At 39.8% G+C, this 18,521-nt stretch overlaps 1 protein-coding gene across 5 annotated transcripts in view; it reads right to left on the bottom strand.

Moving 5' to 3' along the window:
* Positions 1-9,765: 9,765 nt before the first annotated feature.
* LOC106604674 (rab11 family-interacting protein 2) overlaps positions 9,766-18,521 on the bottom strand; it is a 34,095-nt gene continuing 25,339 nt past the window's right edge. The window contains exons 6-8 of one of the 5 annotated variants that reach the window (XR_006770052.1): positions 16,500-16,734; positions 13,601-13,691; positions 9,766-10,260 (exon numbers count right to left, since the gene is read on the bottom strand). Coding sequence is in view for 3 of the 5 variants with exons in the window: in XM_014199582.2 (XP_014055057.1) it covers positions 16,507-16,734 (228 nt within the window). In the remaining 2 variants the exon portion in view is untranslated. Of the gene's footprint in view, positions 16,735-18,521 lie in introns of all 5 variants that reach the window. The other 4 variants (XR_006770050.1, XM_014199582.2, XM_045719418.1 and 1 more) reach the window with 4 other exon arrangements.

Below are 18,521 nucleotides of genomic sequence, written 5' to 3'. Positions count from 1 at the left end.
GTATAAATTGTAAATCTACATTATTTTATTCTGTGGAAATGAAAAAATGTCCATAGACTTGATGTGCTCGTAAGGTAAGTAAACAGTTTGAACTGAGGGAGAAAAATACTTAGTTGTAACTTGCCTCGTATTCACACAGGATTATGAATTGTCTTAAATTATGATTTATATTGCTCTTGGATTTGACATCTCACACATCTCTTGTTTCAGCAGACCCGTTACGACAGGGCGGGGAGCCACGTTACTCTCAAGACATTTCCTCAGAGATCTCGTTGATTTGAGGCCATGTTTTGACGTGAGCATGTTTCGATTTGCCAACGGTGATAACTTTCAGCTCTGCAGAGAAACAAGTTCTAACGACAGTTACGGAAACGAGGACAGCGTGGATTTGCTGTAAAATACAGCCACCCCAGTGACATGTGAATTTATGTCTGGGTAATTCCCCACTAGAGTAATTTGGCTGGTACATCTGCAGCTTAGCAGCATTCCAGCAGAGCTTCCCTGCCCTGTGAAGTCAGTGAGATGACTGATTGATTGTATTACTCCCAGTTTAGCGTGTGTTTATACTGAGCAAGCAATAAAAGTTCAAATGCAAACTACCTGCGAGCATAAGTCTGCTGCGAGACTCACAAACCCATGTTGATTATGTTAACCATTACTAGTATGTTGGTACCTTGACCGGTCTGGCTGTGCAACGTGAATAAACATCATACAGATTCCACCCATCTAATTAACCTGACAGAGGTTAGAAGTTAATAAGTGTCACTTCTGTCACATGTAGAACATTGGTTAACTCATCTTCAGTGTTGACCTGCTGTCTGAGAGATCATGAGCACCCCTAATGAAAATCCTGGTCGACAATGAGATCATCATTACCTTGTAGTTTGCACTCAAACTGGCTTTCCTACTGTGTTTCACACTAATATAATCCCTCCCAAGAGCCTTTGTGGTGCCAATTACAGGATATAAATGACTAAACACTACAGCCTGTAGTCTCCTCATTGAGCCAGCTCATGTTTCATAGCTTTTGCATGATAAGTCTCATCAGGCACATGCTGGTCACACAGTGCTAATAAGGAGAGAAGTCGCTCACCAGCTTGCTGAAGGATGTTTTTTTCCTGACACCTCCAGAATGGCAGTGAGTAGGCCTAGATGCACGAGCTTAATCTGTTTCGCCACAACAGTTACACATTGATAGAGCATGGATCTGGGACGCTGCTGCTGTCAAGGTGTGGTGGAGCAGATTTTCCATGGCTTCTGACAGGATGGATAGCCACAAAGAAAGTCAAAAGGCCCAGCTGAAACGTGACACACTGACCACTGAGGCTGGACAGACTCAGTCCTTGGCAGGTGCTTTTCTTGCTCCATTGTTCCTAAAGGCTCTATATTTTAATCATTATTTCTCGATGATACGCATATTGCCAATAAATTGTGTGATATCTGCTCAATTTGTTATGAAAAAAAAGGAAGGGTAAATTGCAAGTAGCATAGAAATGAAACCCATGTCACTTTCTCATTGAATACTGTGCATTCTCTAACAGTTACTTCAGGATATCTACAGTTAGATCCTAAGGGAATACAAGTCAATGTGTGTACATTTTTAGCTTTAAAGACGTTAAATACTCATTACTTCAGCATGACCCTTTTACAGAGAGACATGGTTACAGGGTGTCATCTGGCTTTGTTCACCTGATCCTAGACGTGTGACAGCGATCAGAGGCAGACAATAGAGACACAATGTACAGGGCTCGGGTCTTGGCTGAAGTGAGCGGAACGTAAGCTGCTGCGGCCGGGGGCCCCCGACCAAAAATTATTACTTTTTAAAATTAGAATTATGTTTTTGGGAACTCAGTCATGTTCAGGGTTAGTATAGTATAATACGCAAGGTGGAATTTAGAAATTTGGTTGTGCATCAGCAGTTTTTCTCTCACTGACAGGCACTCAACTGTTTTGATTGGTAAATTAGTCTAATCTAAACCTTGTAATAATCATGGTCAAATTATCGACTGTGCACACAAGGCATGGGCTCAGGGGCCCTGACGTCCAGGGGGCCCCCATTGATTTTGTTAGTCACTCTCACTCAGATATCATATTAACATGACATAAGTCAATGCAAAAAAGTATGGAATTGCAGGAAATTAGCTTTAAAACGACACAAGTTTTTCTCCACCCCATGGAAAAATATGTAAAATTGCAGGAAATTAGCACTCCATGATACAATTATTAGAATTGCAGGAAGTTAGTTATAAAATTGCAAAATGTTCTCTCCACCCCTTGAATTATTTTGTACAAAACTTGCTTTAAAACTGCAACATTTTCTCTATGCCTCATGGCTAAACGTGTGTAATTGAAAAAAATTCCAATGTCAAGTAGGGGGCCACTAAAATGTTTTGACCCCCCGAAACCAAGTCTCGTTTAGGGCCTCCAAAAGGCAAGGGCCGGCCCTGGTGACACATTTGACACCTGATATCTCTGATTCAGATCAGCTAACTATCTTTTGTATGGAGCCATGGAGGCTCCATAGCGGGCGGGATTGACATTGACATCTGGCCCCTGTTCATCTACCTTGTCTGGGTCAGCGGCCCAAATATAGGTCTACATTCTCCCTCAAAAGCACCTAATCCATCTAGTAAATTTCACCTCAGAAATTATTCATACCCCTTGACTTATTCCACGTGTTGTGTTATAGCCTGAATTCAAAACGGTTTAAAAATACATTTTTCTCACCCATCTACACACTGTACCCCATAATTAGAAAGTGAAAACAGTGAAAACAACATTTGCCAATTTATTGAAAATGAAATACAGAAAAGTCTCATTTACATAAGTATTCACACACCTGAGTCAATACTTTGCAGAAGCACCTTTGACAGCGATTACAGCTGGGAGTCTTTATTTATTTTCAAAATTATTATTATTTTCAAAATTCTTCAACCTTTATAAAATTGGTTGTTCATCATTGCTAGACAACCATTTTCAGGTATTGCCATACATTTTCATGTAGATTTAAGTGAAAACTGTAACTTGGCCACCCCGGAACGTTCACGGTCTTCTTGGTAAACTCTAGTGTAGATTTGGCCTTGTGTTTTAGGGTATTGTCCTGCTGAAAGATCAGTTCATCTCCCAGTATCTGGTAGAAGGCAGACAATCAGATTTTCCTTTAGGATTTTGCCTGTGCTCATCTCCAATTCGTTTATTTTTTATCCTGAAAAACTCCCCAGTCCTTAAAGATTACAAGCATACCCATGACATGATGCAGCCACCACTATGCTTGAAAATATGGAGAGTGGTACTCAGTAATGTGTTGTATTGGATTTGCCCCAAACATAACCCTTTGTTTTCAGGACAAAAAGTGAATTGCTTTGCCAAATGTATTGCAGTATTACTTTAGTGTCTTGTTTTATTCTGCACATGCTTCCTTCTTTTCACTCTGTCATTTAGGTTAGTATTGTGGAGTAACTACAATGTTGTTGATCCATCCTCAGTTTTCTCCAATCACAGCCATTAAACTCTGTAACTGTTTTAAAGTGACCTCTGTGAAATCCCTGAGCGGTTTCCTTCCTCTCTGGCAACTGAGTTAGGAAGGACGCCTGTATCTTTGTAGTGACAGTGTATTGATACAGCATCCACAGTGTAATGAATAACTTCACCATGCTCAAAGGGATATTTAGTGGCTGTTCTTTTTCCCCCCCCATCTACAGTGGGGGGAAAAAGTATTTGATCCCCTGCTGATTTTGTACGTTTGCCCACTTACAAAGAAATGATCAGTCTATAATTTTAATGGTAGGTTTATATGAACAGTGAGAGACAGAATAACAACAACAAAAAATCCAGAAAAACACATGTCAAAAATGTTATAAAATGATTTCCATTTTAATGAGGGAAATAAGTATTTGACCCCTCTGCAAAACATGACTTTGTGATTGCCAACAAAGGTTTTGCCACCAAGTACTGAGGTCAGACATTTCTTGTAGTTGGCCACCAGGTTTGCACACATCTCAGGAGGGATTTTGTCCCACTCCTCTTTGCAGATCTTCTCCAAGTCATTAAGGTTTTGAGGCTGATGTTTGGCAACTCGAACCTTCAGCTCCCTCCACAGATTTTCTATGGGATTAAGGTCTGGAGACTGGCTAGGCCACTCCAGGACCTTAATGTGTTTCTTCTTGAGCCACTCCTTTGTTGCCTTGGCCGTGTGTTTTGGGTCATTGTCATGCTGGATTACCCATCCGAGACCCATTTTCAATGCCCTGACTGAGGGAAGGAGGTTCTCGCCCAAGATTTGACAGTACATGGCCCCGTCAAATGATGCGGTGAAGTTATCCTGTCCCCTTAGCAGAAAAACACCCCCAAAGCATAATGTTTCCACCTCCATGTTTGACGGTGGAGATGGTGTTCTTGGGGTCATAGGCAGCATTCCTCCTCCTCCAAACACGGCGAGTTGAGTTGATGCCAAAGAGCTCCATTTTGGTCTCATCTGACCACAACACTTTCACCAGTTGTCCTCTGAATCATTCAGATGTTCATTGGCAAACTTCAGACGGGCATGTATATGTATTCTTGAGCAGGGGGACCTTGCGGGCGCTGCAGGATTTCAGTCCTTCACGGCGTAGTGCGTTACCAATTGTTTTCTTGGTGACAATGGTCCCAGCTGCCTTGAGATCATTGACAAGATCCTCCCGTGTAGTGCTGGGCTGATTCCTCACCGTTCCCATGATCATTGCAACCCCACGAGGTGAGATCTTGCATGGAGCCCCAGGCCGAGGGATATTGACAGTTCTTTTATCTTTCTTCCATTTGCGAATAATCGCACCAAATGTTGTCACCTTCTCACCAAGCTGCTTGGCGATGGTCTTGTAGCCCATTCCAGCCTTGTGTAGGTCTACAATCTTGTCCCTGACATCCTTGGAGAGCTCTTTGGTCTTGGCCATGGTGGAGAGTTTGGAATCTGATTGATTGATTGCTTCTGTGAACATGTGTCTTTTTTACAGGTAACAAGATGGGGTTAGGAGCACTCCCTTTAAGAGTATAAAAGACACCTGGGAGCCAGAAATCTTTCTGATTGAGAGGGGGTCAAATTAAATGCAAATCAATTTATAACATTTTTGACATGCGTTTTTCTGGATATTTTTGTTATTTTGTCTCTCACTGTTCAAATAAACCTACCATTAAAATTATAGACTGATCCTTTCTTTATCAGTGGGCAAACATACAAAATCAGCAGGGGATCAAATACTTTCCCCCCCCACTGTACCTCATAACCTCCCTGGTCTTTGTGGTTGAATCTGTGCTTGAAATTCAATGCTCAACTGAGGGACCTTACAGATAACAGCATGCGGGGTACGGAGATGAGGTAGTCATTAATAAAAATCATGTTCAAAACTATTATTGCACACAGAGTCTATGCAACTTATGTTGTAAAGCAAATGTTTACGCCTTAACTTATTTAGGCTTGCCATAACAAAGCCGTTGAATGATTACTAACTCAAGACATTTCAGTTTTACATTTTATACTAATTTGTAAAAATGTCAAAAAACATAATCCACTTTGACATTATGGGGTATTGTGTGTAGGCCACTGACCCCCCCCCCAAAAAAAAAAAATCTAAATGTAATCCATTTTAAATTCAGGCTGTAAAACAACATGTGGAAAAAGCCAAGGAGTGTAAATACTTTCTGATGGCACTCTTAAGTGTCTTCGTGATTGCAGAGGGCATTCCCCATTCATCGACTCGTACGGGGTGATATTGATCCCCGACCGCGCCACACACCCATTTTTAAAGGGGAGCGCAGGTGACCTGTATGTGGCCCCACTCTGGCAAGTGTCCTCTTTACCTTCACACCGTGCTGTCCAGTGGGCAAACTCCCTACCCAAGCTGTTGTTACCCCTGCCATTCACTTATTCTCATACATAACATGTTTTGTCATTATTCTAAAATTTCAGCAATTTAATATACACTAATAGAATGATCGAACGGGCTTTCATTTTTGGAAGTGTCCTTGCGACACCTGCCATCCAAAGCTTGGCCTATGTGAAACTTTATCTTCTGATGAATGTGTATTGGTAGCAGTGAGTGTTTCAATTAGCTCCTCATTAGATCAGATGACACCTAACACATACTGTAAGGACCATTTAATCAATGATTATGACATATGAAACATACTATACCAAATTATGCAGCAATTCAAAAGTTAATAGCAACAAATACATATCAATGACTTTGAGATTGTCTTGACAGAGGATTTAAAATGCATAACAGACCTAAAATAAATGAACCAAAAGCAGTATATAAACGAGCCACACCACACACTCAGTAACTTGGGATATGTTAGCAGTTGAACATTCATATAATAAGTGTTAAGAGGTGTGAATGAACAGTTTATTCACAGTTCATAGTCCCCAGTCTGAGTAAATCCCATCTCAGAAAGATTATGGGTAATGGTTTCCAACAGAGTATCATAATTATTACAGCATGATAAAACATATTTGTAAAATATAATAAGCCATTCAGCAGACGATTTTATCCAAAGGGACTTACAGTCACTCATGCATACATTTTACGTATGGGTGGTCCAGAGAATCGAACCCATTACCCTGGCATTATAAGAGCCATGCTCTACCAACGGAGCAACAAAGAGCTGATTGTATATACACTGAACAAAAATATAAACACAAAATGTAAGTGTTGGTCCCATGTTTCATAAGCTGAAATTAAAGATCCCAGAAATGTTTCATACGCACAAAAAGCGTACTTCTCTCAAAGTTTGTGCACAAATTTGTTTGCATCTCTGTTAGTGGGCATTTCTCCTATGCCAAGCTAATTCATCCACCTGACAGGTGGGACATATCAAGGAGCTGATTAAACAGCATGTTCATTACACAGGTGCACCTTGTGCTGGGGACAATAAAAGGTCATTCTAAAATGTGCAGTTTTGTCACACAACACAATGCCACAGATGTCTCAAGTTGAGGGAGCATGCAATTGGCATGCAGACTGCAGGAATGTCTACCAGAGCTGTTGCCAGAGAATTTAATGTTAATTTCTCTACCATAAGCCACCTCCGTTGTTTTAGACAATTTGGCAGTACGTCCAACCAGCCTCACAACCGCAGACCATGTGTATGGCGTCGTGTGTGCAAGTAGTTTGCTGATGTCAACGTTGTGAACAGAGTGCCCCATGGTGGCGGTGGGGTTATGGCATGGACAGGCATAAGCTACGGACAATGAACACAATTGCATTTTATTGACGGCAATTTGAATGCACAAAAATAGAAATACGAGATCCTGAGGCCCATTGTGAGGCCCATTTTTTTTTTAAGGTATCTGTGACCAAGAGACCCATAGCTGTATTCCCAGTCACATGAAATGCATAGATTAGGTCCTAATTAATACATTTCAATTGGCTGATTTCATCATATGAACTGTAATTCAGTAACATCTTCGAAATTGATGCATGTTTCGTTTATATTTTTGTTCAGTATAGATAAATAATTTGTGTGTATATATATTAAAACACACACACACAGTATTCCAAACATTAGGAACACCCACCTAATATTGAGTCTAACCCCTGCTTCCCCCCCCCAATTCGTCAGGGCATGGATTCTACAAGGTGTCGAAAGCGATTCACAGGGACGCGGGCCAATGTTGACTCCCATGCTCCCCACAGTTGTGTCAAGTTGGCTGGGTGTCCTCTGGTGGTGATACACAAAGGATAGTGTTTAAAAGTACTTAAATCTTCCGTCTTGCCAATTCACCCTCTGAATGGCACAAATACACAATCCACGTCTATATTGTCTCAAGGCTTAAAAATCCTTCTTTAACCTGTCACCTCCCCTTCATCTACACTGATCGAAGTGGATTTAACGAGCGACATCAATAAGGGATTATAGGCTTGTGTGTGTGTATATGTATATATATATATATATATATATATATATTGCCTTTTTTCAAAGAAGCAATATGTTATTCGTTAAAACCTTTTGGAGATTGGTTTGCTTTAGTTGTCTGCAACCAAACATGTTCCTATTGTTAAAATACTTGTACTTGAGCAGGTCAAAACTTCATTCCACAGTTCACTAATGATTTTCGTGGTATTACAAAATAAACATTTTGTTGAATACCACAATCAAAACATGTATTCACGGAGAGCAAGGAGAATTTGTTTTACCCTAAAAACGAGTTTGATTGAATAGGGGCCTTTGCCACTTGTTCTTAGTTCTATTGAGCGTGAACAGCTCTACTGAACAGTAAAACTGTAGTCTTTGGTTTTAACCTGACAGCTGTCTGAGAGCTGGGATGTAGCCTACTGCCTTTGGGTGCTGGCCGGGGTGACAGAAGAGGGGTCATGTGTTAACTTGCTATTTGGAAAGGTGGAACAAAACCTGCCCACATAAGCACCAGTTTGTAAACAGAACAAGTGTTGCTTTTCCTGAATGATTTCACACACACTTCTTATACGTATAAGCAAATTAGATGCGAAGTTTAACGAGCAACCTTACCACTCACAATTGTCTCACCAAGCCACTCGTTTTTTCCAGGGAAGGCATGGGAATTTCTCCGGAACAAAAACAGCCACTCAACGGTAGGCACAGAAAGTTGGACAAGAAATCCAACACAAATACAGTTCTATTCATGAAATCTGAGTACTGCATTGTATACTGAAATGTGTATAAGGACTATTATTACAGGAATGGAATGTAGGGAAATTACTTTCCTTTTTATTCAATGAACTGGTGATTACAATGTATGTACAGTGCATTCGGAAAGTATTCAGACCCCTTCACTTTTTCAACATTTTGCTACGTTACAGCCTTATTCTAAAATGTATTAAATAATTGTTCTCACCAATCGACACACAACACCCCATAATGACAAAGGGAAAACAGGGTTTTCAAAGTTTTTGCACATTTATTTCAAATAAACAGAAATGCCTTGTTTACATAAGTATTCAGACCCTTTGCTAAAAAGACAAGACATTGAGCTCAGGTGCATCCTGTTTCCATTGATCATCCATGAGATGTTTCTACAACTTGATTGGAGTCCACCGGAGGTAAATTCAATTGATTGGACATGATTTGGAAAGGCAAACACCGGTCAATAGAAAAGGTCCCTTCCAACAGGACAATGACCCTAAGCACACAGCCAAGACGACACAGGAGTGGCCTTGGGACAAGTCTCTGAATGTCCTTGAGTGGCCCAGCCAGAACTCGGACTTGAACCCGATCGAACATATCTGGAGAGACCTGAAAATAGCTGTGCAGCAACACTCCCCACCCAACCTGACAGAGCTTGAGAGGATCTGCAGAGAAGAATGGGAGAAACTCCCCAAATGCAGGTGTGCCAAGCTTGAAGCGTCATACCCAATAAGACTTGAGGCTGTAATTGCAGCCAAAGGTGTTTCAACAAAGTACTGAGTAGTAAAGGGTCTGAATTATTTATTTTTTTAAATACATTTGATAAAATGTCTAAAAACCTGTTTTTTCTTTATGGGGTATTGTGTGTAGATTGATGAGGGGGGAAAACAATTTTATCAATTTTAGAATAAGGCTGTAATGTAACAAAATGTGGAAAAAGTCAAGGGGTCTGAATACTTGCCAAATTCACTGTACTTTTGCAACGATTTGTTCACAATGGTGTGTAGTGTACATCTACATTTGTTTCTGTATTTTGTTTGTGCCTATATACAGAAAAAGCACATTGTATTAGAAATAATCCTGAAAATAAGCAATATAGCTGCATTAGTAAATTCATTAAAACAACTGGTATTTTCTTTAAGAAGTACAGTGTATTTATTGAAAAGAGCAATGCAATCATCTTGTTTGTGGCTTCCAAATTTGTTATCCAATGGATCACTGACAATTCCTAAAACATTTCTACTCTAAACACATTCATGTAAGTACATCCATGCCACATGCCAAAATTGTTTAAATAGTTAGGAAGCAACCAGCTTTTGGTGGGACAGTGTGTGAGAGATGGACAATAAACATACAGTTCACACTGAAAGCTTTTGAAGCAGTCATGTCAAGCAGCACCATTCTTAGCTTTTTACATAATCTGCATTGTTGTCCCCAAAATTATACCTTGTATGCCAACATAGACATGACATTCATTTTTTTGTTCAGTATCACAATCAACAGTTTTCCAAACAAACCACATTTTTCCCCTCAACCCCACATGCCTTCACACCCCGACAAACTTTTGCATAAAGTGAAAAATTGTATTGTCTTGTGCAAACTTACACCCGCCTTCGTGAACTGCACCTAAGGTTAAAGAAATGCATAAGGAAAAGTTTAGTGCCATTGCCACCATACAAGGAAGAGGTGTTTGGAGACATTCCTGCTCGTATTATTGTACAATCTCGATTTTGATCAAATACTGTTCTTTTTTCATACACATATATGAGCAACTGTGATGGCTCTCTAAACAGAAAGTGATACAATTGTATGAAGCTGTATTGCAAAAATAACTGACATGCAATTTAGGATGGAAGCGAACTGCAGAGTTAGTGAATCATTATCTGAGTGCTAAGTAAAAGGTACAAAGATGTGCTATGGAATTAACTAATGGAGAAAAGGTTAGAATATTAGCTGTATAGCAACACAATGACAGGATTTTAAATACTAAACATAAACAGTGATTGTGGGCTTGAAACTGGTATTATAGTTGTATTATTTATTTGTAAGCGTAACAGCCTTCATGGAGTTCAGTGCTTTCAATGATGCTGTCTCCATGGAGATCTCTCAATGTAGACATTGTGAGACTTCAACATCAACCTAGTTGTCGGATGCTGAAGAAAACACCTATTACCTCATTTAGCATGAAATGAATATGCCCCCCCAATCCTATACAGCCATTTGAACATTTAATAATATTGTCCTAGCTTTTTCACATGATTGAATTCATGAGATTTCATTATCATCACATTTTTCAATAAAAATGGAAGATTCATTGGAGCAAGAGTATTAGTTCTGCTATAAATGTCGCTGTAAAAATTCTAACAAATTACCTTTGAATTTACGGCGCAACACAAACATCTGTTGTTATTCGTTAGCATGTGTGTTACCCCATCTTATTCTGGATAAAGTAATTTCTGTTGCATCAAAACACATTCAAAGTCAAATACAAACAGCTGAATAATGTATATGTACATGAAGTCATTTTGAATTATGGTAAAAACAGTAGCTGGTCTGGATAAAGGTCAAATTTTAAAACATGAGGAAGAAATGTTGCTTAATTATAAATCAGTATAATGAACGAGGGCACAGTTTAGAGCCTACATTCAATAGAGGACGATTTAGATAAAGATTGAGAATAAAAAAAATTGGGGGGGAAGCTTTTTTCAAAAACAAAATACATTTAAGAGAGGCTAAGAATCTGTACACAATAGGTGCAAGAAAACAAAAAAGTGTGTCAGTGATGCTTGCTAGGACAAGCTTTATAAAAAAGGCAGCTTTTGCATTTTGTGGAATACAATTAAATTCTCTTTGTCCTACTTTACTGCGACTGAATTGGGACGATTTTGCAGTAAAAAAAAAAAAGCAATGAGATAGCCCTTTTTAATGTAGAGTGAGTCATCCAAACAGTTCTGAAATTGAAGCCTCTGGCGGTTTTGAACTTCCGAAAAGGAATGTCGTAAAATTCTCACATGTTCACTTAGGGCTGTATCCTGACTTGATGTGTGGACATCCAGTAACTTTACAAATAAAGAATATAAAAATTAGACAGTAAAAGTTTACCAAATAAAAAAAATAGTAGACAAAAGACAGGAAAAAGCAACAAAAATTGTCTCAAATGTGTGACTATGCAACTCAGTGTGGTCAATGTTTTAGACTTCTGAGGAATCAATAGTTCACAACAGGGGTCACAATACAATTAGTACACAACTTTTGTAACATTAATCTAAAATACCAAGCATATAACACTGGAAATGGCACAACATTCTACAAAAAGAAAAAAAACATGACAAAAATGTAAACCGTTCTGCTAATTAGGTGAGTACATCTTGAGGGAAAATATTTCAGTAACACAGTAATAGTTTGACCTACTTACAGCAATAAAGTAATAACTAAGACGTAGTAACCTTTTTGAAAAGCATTACAGTGTATGTAACTATTAAAGAAAAGTAGACTCAGAAATATGACGACGTACAGAGCGGGGCAACTGCCTGCTTAAAGCATACATTGATACTTGGCAATAAAGGTAACAGCAGAATGTGTGTAGGCTATGTAGAACAGACATTGTATGTGTTATGAAGCGATACGCCACGGTGACACAAATTATTCAAATTGAGGGTGGTCCGTTTTTTGACAAGCTGATACTGTTTGTTATGTCGTCATAGTACTATTTATGGTAACATTTCATAACAGAGTTAGCCTACATTGATTGTAAAACTGTCATGATATGTTATATATTTGGCCTTGCTTTGGACAGTGTGAAGGATGTATGACAAATTATTCAGTAAAACATGAAAATGTCATGAATGATCACATATAAATTGTAATAAACAGGTTAACTTGAGCCCTTGTTACAATCTGTACTGATAGTTTGGTTTTCTGGATGTGTTAAGTTAGTACACAGTGTATTACTAGTAAAATATAACCGATAGCCTTTGTGGAGAGCAATTAGTCAAGAGCACTTTGATCTGTCAATGGGCAGTGTAACATTTTAACAAAATCAATACATTAAAAATCAGCCTGCAAATGCATTGCTATGTAGCTAGGTACCTTGATTATATTTCCGTCAAAATAGTTAAAACAATTCAAGCAAGAAATCAGTAAATCTAGAAACGAACAAAAATGTAACCACTTCTACCTAATGGAATCATATTTTCTCGCTGTTGACAAACAACGACAGATCACAAGTGTAGAACGGATGTCATTCAGACGTGTTCCACTTGAGTACACAACATAATGATTCAAAGTGTAAACAATTTGTGGACACCAATAGAATATTAAGCATGTCGCTAAATTATGATTGCACTTCATCTTTCTGTCTGTGTAAAGCCATACTAGTAGAGTAAAGCGAGAATAACTTGACCAATGGTTTATACACATTTTTGTATGACAATGTATGAGCCTACACTTAATGCAAATTAAGGTCGTACAATGCGCTTGATCCTAAAAACAAAATCAAGAGTCACTGAAAAATCTAAAATAACAAACCCAAAAGCGATGACTTCAGAGTTGATATGCTGGACAATGGTAGCTCTTTGAATGAATTAACTTTGGTGTAAATATTAGGGAGGCTTCAATAGCACTGTCTTCAGTTTGCCTCCACTCAATTACATTCTGCACCTGCACGATGCCCACACATTCCATATCATCAAAATTGACCAGAGAATACAGTGTTGACACATTTTTTTTAGTTTTCACTGCAAGGTCACAAAATTGGAATGCAGTGTCACATCGTTTTCGGATGCGTGTTTGGAAATGCATGCTTTGAGTAAAAAAAATTCAGTAGTACCTACTCTCATAAGAGTACCTTTAAATAATATATTTTTGTACTAAGATGGCAAATGTCAACAGATACTGTAGGTCCAAACCATCCTAATGCCAAAAAGCTCACATCAGTCACAGACAGGCAATAACAGCATGTTCATACCTGCATATCAACACAATCTTGTATTGCAGTAAGCGCAGTGGCGGGCTGATTGGCAGAGTGTAGAGCTTGTGTCATAATCCTGCGTCTTGGTCTGAAGTGTAAACACAGTCATTAATGCTCTGCAGTACTCAACCACTTGACCACTGCCAACAGCACACGACTGCCTCTGGAGCATCTGGTAAACATATACTTGACTACATTCACATAAGAGCATTTGGGTTGAATACCGCATCAAGCGGCCATATTTGTTATGGCTATATGTTGGTTCACGCTTTCATGTCAGACCTATTAAAAATTGCAAACCCTATTCAATTGACCCTTCACTAAGCCCGACCGCAGAATTTGGGGCAATCAAAGCACTCCAACAGATAGAAAGTGTTGTCAAGACCGACCCCTCGGACAAGGTCACATTTTAAAAGCATGGAAGCCATTGAGGGCATTGCAAAAAGTGAGTTTATCCAAAAACAAAATGTTTAAATGGCTAAATGACTGAACAGTGCACCAGGAGAGCTTGCTTCTGTGATTCCTGAAAGGCAGAGCCTGTTGGTATATTTTGTGATTCCCAAAAACTACTTTTGTTACATTATTTGCTAGCTCAGCTGGTTACCGTGCTCCCACCCATCCAGGACATCTACTCGAAACAGTGCCTGAGGCAGGCCCACAGCAAGATCAAGGACCTCACATACCCCAGCCACAAGCGGGTCACCCCTTCACCGTCGGGGAGACGGTATTGGAGCATGAGGTCTGATACCAACAGGCTCAGAGACAATTTCTAAATAGAAGCCAAAAGAATGCCGCCCTATGGTGCTCCCCGAGTGGCTCAGCGGTCTAAGGCACTGCATCTCAGTGCTAGAGGCGTCACTACAGACCCTGGTTTGATTCCAGGCTTTATCACAACCGGCCGTGATTGGGAGTCCCATAGGGCGGCACACAATTGTCCCAGCATCGTCCGGGTTTGGCCATCATTGTAAATAAGAATTTGTTTTTAACCGGCTTGCCTAGTTAAATTTAAAAAATCCGGAACACTTGATCTGGACTGACCACCTGCACTGAGTCTCTGCAACATGCCCTTACTCACGCGCACACCCACACAGATCCACTCATCCACACCCCTAGACCATTACCTTTTGGTTTCTTAACAATTGTTTGGATACGTTTTAACACTTAGGCCATATATATTTTATTAACTGTTTAACGGATAATTTTTGGGGGGGAAAAGTGAGGCATGCAATCAAATAAAAAAAATAGACCCTTTTATTAAAATACTACAGCAACCGTAGCCTAATAATGGACTAAGGTTACTCCTTGTGGTCCAAAGACCTTACATGTTCTGTTGGCAAATTGGCTCTGGTAGCCAAAACATCTTCCGTTTACTCACAGGTAGATATCTAATTAGCACAGGTACGCCTCTGTCTTCCTTCTGTTTTCCGTAAAAAAGCACTGTAACATGGAAATATGGCCGTGTGGGAACCCTAACCCCATAAACATTTCGTTTTTGAAAATTATTTCTCACTGATATGAAAGATATGTTTATGTTTCACAAAACCGTACCGCAAGCGATGCATTTTAACGTTGAGAATGAATGTCGGGGATTTAAAAACAAAACTCCTCCAGTCAGTTAGCAATTATAAATGGGGTATAGTAACCTTAGTTCCACACCTAGCGACTTGAACTACTCCTCTCTGGGCGCAGGTATAGGGCACCCCTCAGCAGGAAAAACACAACTAGACAATCATTTGTGCCAGGTGTGATATCCCTCCTAAATAGCTCGGGCTAATGTTCCTATCCACCCAGTAAGGCCAGTAGGCTAGTCTCTTTCTATTGGTATGCAACTGTTATGAAAATTGTATTGTCAATTTGTTTTGTATTTAAAACGCCACTTTAAACGTGTACATGACACTGCAACAAAACTTCTCCATGGGGACAATGAAGTCAGTAAAGTAAAGCAACCTAATCAAGAGATTTTAGTCACTTGGAAAGGCTAAAAGAGGCATAGTTCAGTCAATCAGAGAAGTTGTATCTCTTTACTAGAAGCTCGAGGACATTATTATTTTTTAAATCTAAATCGTGCAATTTTTCAGTACAACTGATTTGAGAGAGGTGAAGAGGTGCATCCTTTAAATATTTAATTCAATCTAGATCGCCTTGGTGTTAAAACGCAAATCTAGCTTGATGGTGGTTCTATGTTCAAACAACCGCTCCAGAAGCGGTCTGGGATTTTCATGTTACGTGTGTGAAAGTGCACTAGTGGGGTTATACCATGCCTGATCGTTTCCCAAGGCCTTTAATAGTGTATGACATGGATAGACTATTAAAGGCCTTGGGAAACGATCAGGCATGGTATAACGCCACTAGTTTGTTCTTCATCATCTCATAATAAACGGTGAACGTAGTCAACACAGTGATAGCTCATTTGAATCCCACTGGTTTCTGCTAAGGTATTCTGATGAATTTGTGAGATACACGATGTCATTTCCCATTCTTTCAATTCACCAGAATTTGAAAAACATAGGAATGCCATGCAAAGAACAGAGCAGGAGGTACAAAATTAAAAGGGATGAGTGGATCGACATAGAGCAACTGATTCAGAGGTTAGTCTGCCTATCATAATGGTACAGCCATGGGGTTAGTTATAATGCAAGTCAAATATTTATGTCGTCGGATGTACTTCACTCCACAATAATATTCTGCTGGGGAAACTGGTGTAAACTCAAATCACACCATACAAAACCTATAAGCTGCATCAATGCAGTTTCTGTAAAGAAATCAAAAACGACTGATTTGGCATTGGTCAATCCCCCTTATGTTCATTTTCTGTTCCATACCCACAATACATTTTAAAAAATGGCTAGGCCGTGACATTACTGTTTACAAGCCTCTATTTTTGACCTTTCTCTACCTTGGCTCTACTTCTTTTTGGAGATTTTCCCCGCTTTCCTGTTGGGCTCGTAGGGTGTCCGTAGGATGCTCGGCGAATCCTCCATAACGCGGACCAGCAGGTTATCAATGTAGTCTTCCAGTTCACGGATATGCGCGTCCTTCTTTTTCACCACCTCCTTCTGCTTGATGAGCTCACGCACCACCTCATCAAAAGACAAGTTGCTATAGGAGGCCACGCTCGGCTGCTTCGTCTCCTGCGGGGGGCAAACCACAGCCATTGTGATGAATTCAACCATGATAGCACCATTTACAAATACCTCAGTAAAAGTGGATTACTCCAAATGTGGCTTGAGATATGAGACAATTACCAATAATTGCTCTCAAATGGGTATTATAGGTAGATGGTATAAATAGACAAATAAAAAGGTAAAAATCGGTGCTAAAGAGTATCTAAAGCAAGACTAAAGGTAGGCTAGCCCAGGGAATCCCACGTATTATGGCAGATAGACTAATTGCCTAATTAAAGGTGTTTGAATAATGTCACAAACTGTGTCATTACTGCACGTGTTTATCTCTTATATCCAGGTGGCAATCAGGACTAATTGAGGGCCTGTGATAAGACATCACTCCAAAGGTCTGTTGGCACTGTCAACGCCATTTCATTTCAGGTGTTTGATCTGTTCAAGTCAATGGTATTCAATCAGAAAACGATAGACGGCTCGAACAATCAGTAGTCCTGTGGCGGGGAATCTGATTTGACGTTTTTAGTGTCAGTTCTGGGAAAATAAACGCGTCAACTCTCCTTCCCTATTTAAAATGTTGAACCACATTATCCTCCTCCCAAACCAGCAACGACTGAGACCTTGACCAGCTGGTGGACAAGAGCATCACATTAAGATTAAACTCCCTAGAAAACAGCAATAAAGATTAAAATGGGACTTTTTCGTTCCCAGGGGAAACAGCAGAGTGCAGATTTCGGGAACAAAGGATCTGACTAATAAACACGAAAACAAAGATGCAACCAAACTATTTCGGTTGAGGTTTTTTTCTTTAGAGGAAAAATTGTCTGTGTAGACCGTGCCGATCTCATTACAGGGGGGGACAAGAGGAGCTGCAATCATTTTTAATGAGACGCCACGTTATCGCTTCAACAATGGACATCCTCCCCCGGGCAGATACAGCGGCAAAGCCATCGACCTGTTTAAAATACTTCACTTATCAGTCTCCTCTCCTCCCCGTTCCCAAATCAAGCTGCCATCGCTGTGCGGTGTCTACGATGTGAAGAAGTGCCGGACCATATTTACCTGTATACAATAACTCTTCCTAGTATGCGAAACAAAGATAAACCAGAATGTGAGGGTCCCATCACTAAAGTCTATGTCCAAACAATTCAAGACTATGGCGGTGATAAAGCAGCCTGCACCTTTATTTCCATCATTTTCAATAGTGTGGACATGCTAGGTGTCCTGCATTCCTCCATCGTAAATAAGCTTCAAGTTATTTTGTCAGTGTTCTGGCAGGCCAAAGTTGAAAGTAACTCAGCAATATGCCTCTTGTTTTCAGTCAGAGAAAAATGTGATTGGGGGTTTAGCGACTGCTTACTCAGTAACTGAATATGCTTTTAGAAACAAAACAGGGAAAATATACTAAGAAATGGGCCTTTTGCACTTCCAGTCATCAGGACAACCAATTTTGCAGAGATTTTCCTAACATGAATCAAGTTACAAGCTCAGTTTAACTATACTGTACGAGCAATGGCGTCCAATTCACACACCAAAGAGCCCCAGACATTATATAAAGCTGCACAGCCAGAAGCTGTAGTGGCTGATGACAGAGACCTAGAAATGACCATGAACTAGCTAAGTGAAGACAGTTTTTCTGCGATCAGTAGTGAGAAGTAGATAAGGCGAGCACACTTGGCATTCTCCAGTTGTCTCATTACTACATCTAATGAGGTCTGCTTTGAGAATTTAAAAGCTCTGTTCTTTGAACTCTCTCCCTATCCTCCCCCCCCTCTCTCACTGGTTTATTAGCAAGGGCC

The sequence above is a fragment of the Salmo salar genome, chromosome ssa01 (genome assembly GCF_905237065.1).
Source record: "Salmo salar chromosome ssa01, Ssal_v3.1, whole genome shotgun sequence".
Taxonomy (NCBI): Eukaryota; Metazoa; Chordata; class Actinopteri; order Salmoniformes; family Salmonidae; genus Salmo; species Salmo salar.
Note: the sequence above shows the minus strand (reverse complement) of the source record. Positions and strands in the feature narration are given on the sequence as shown.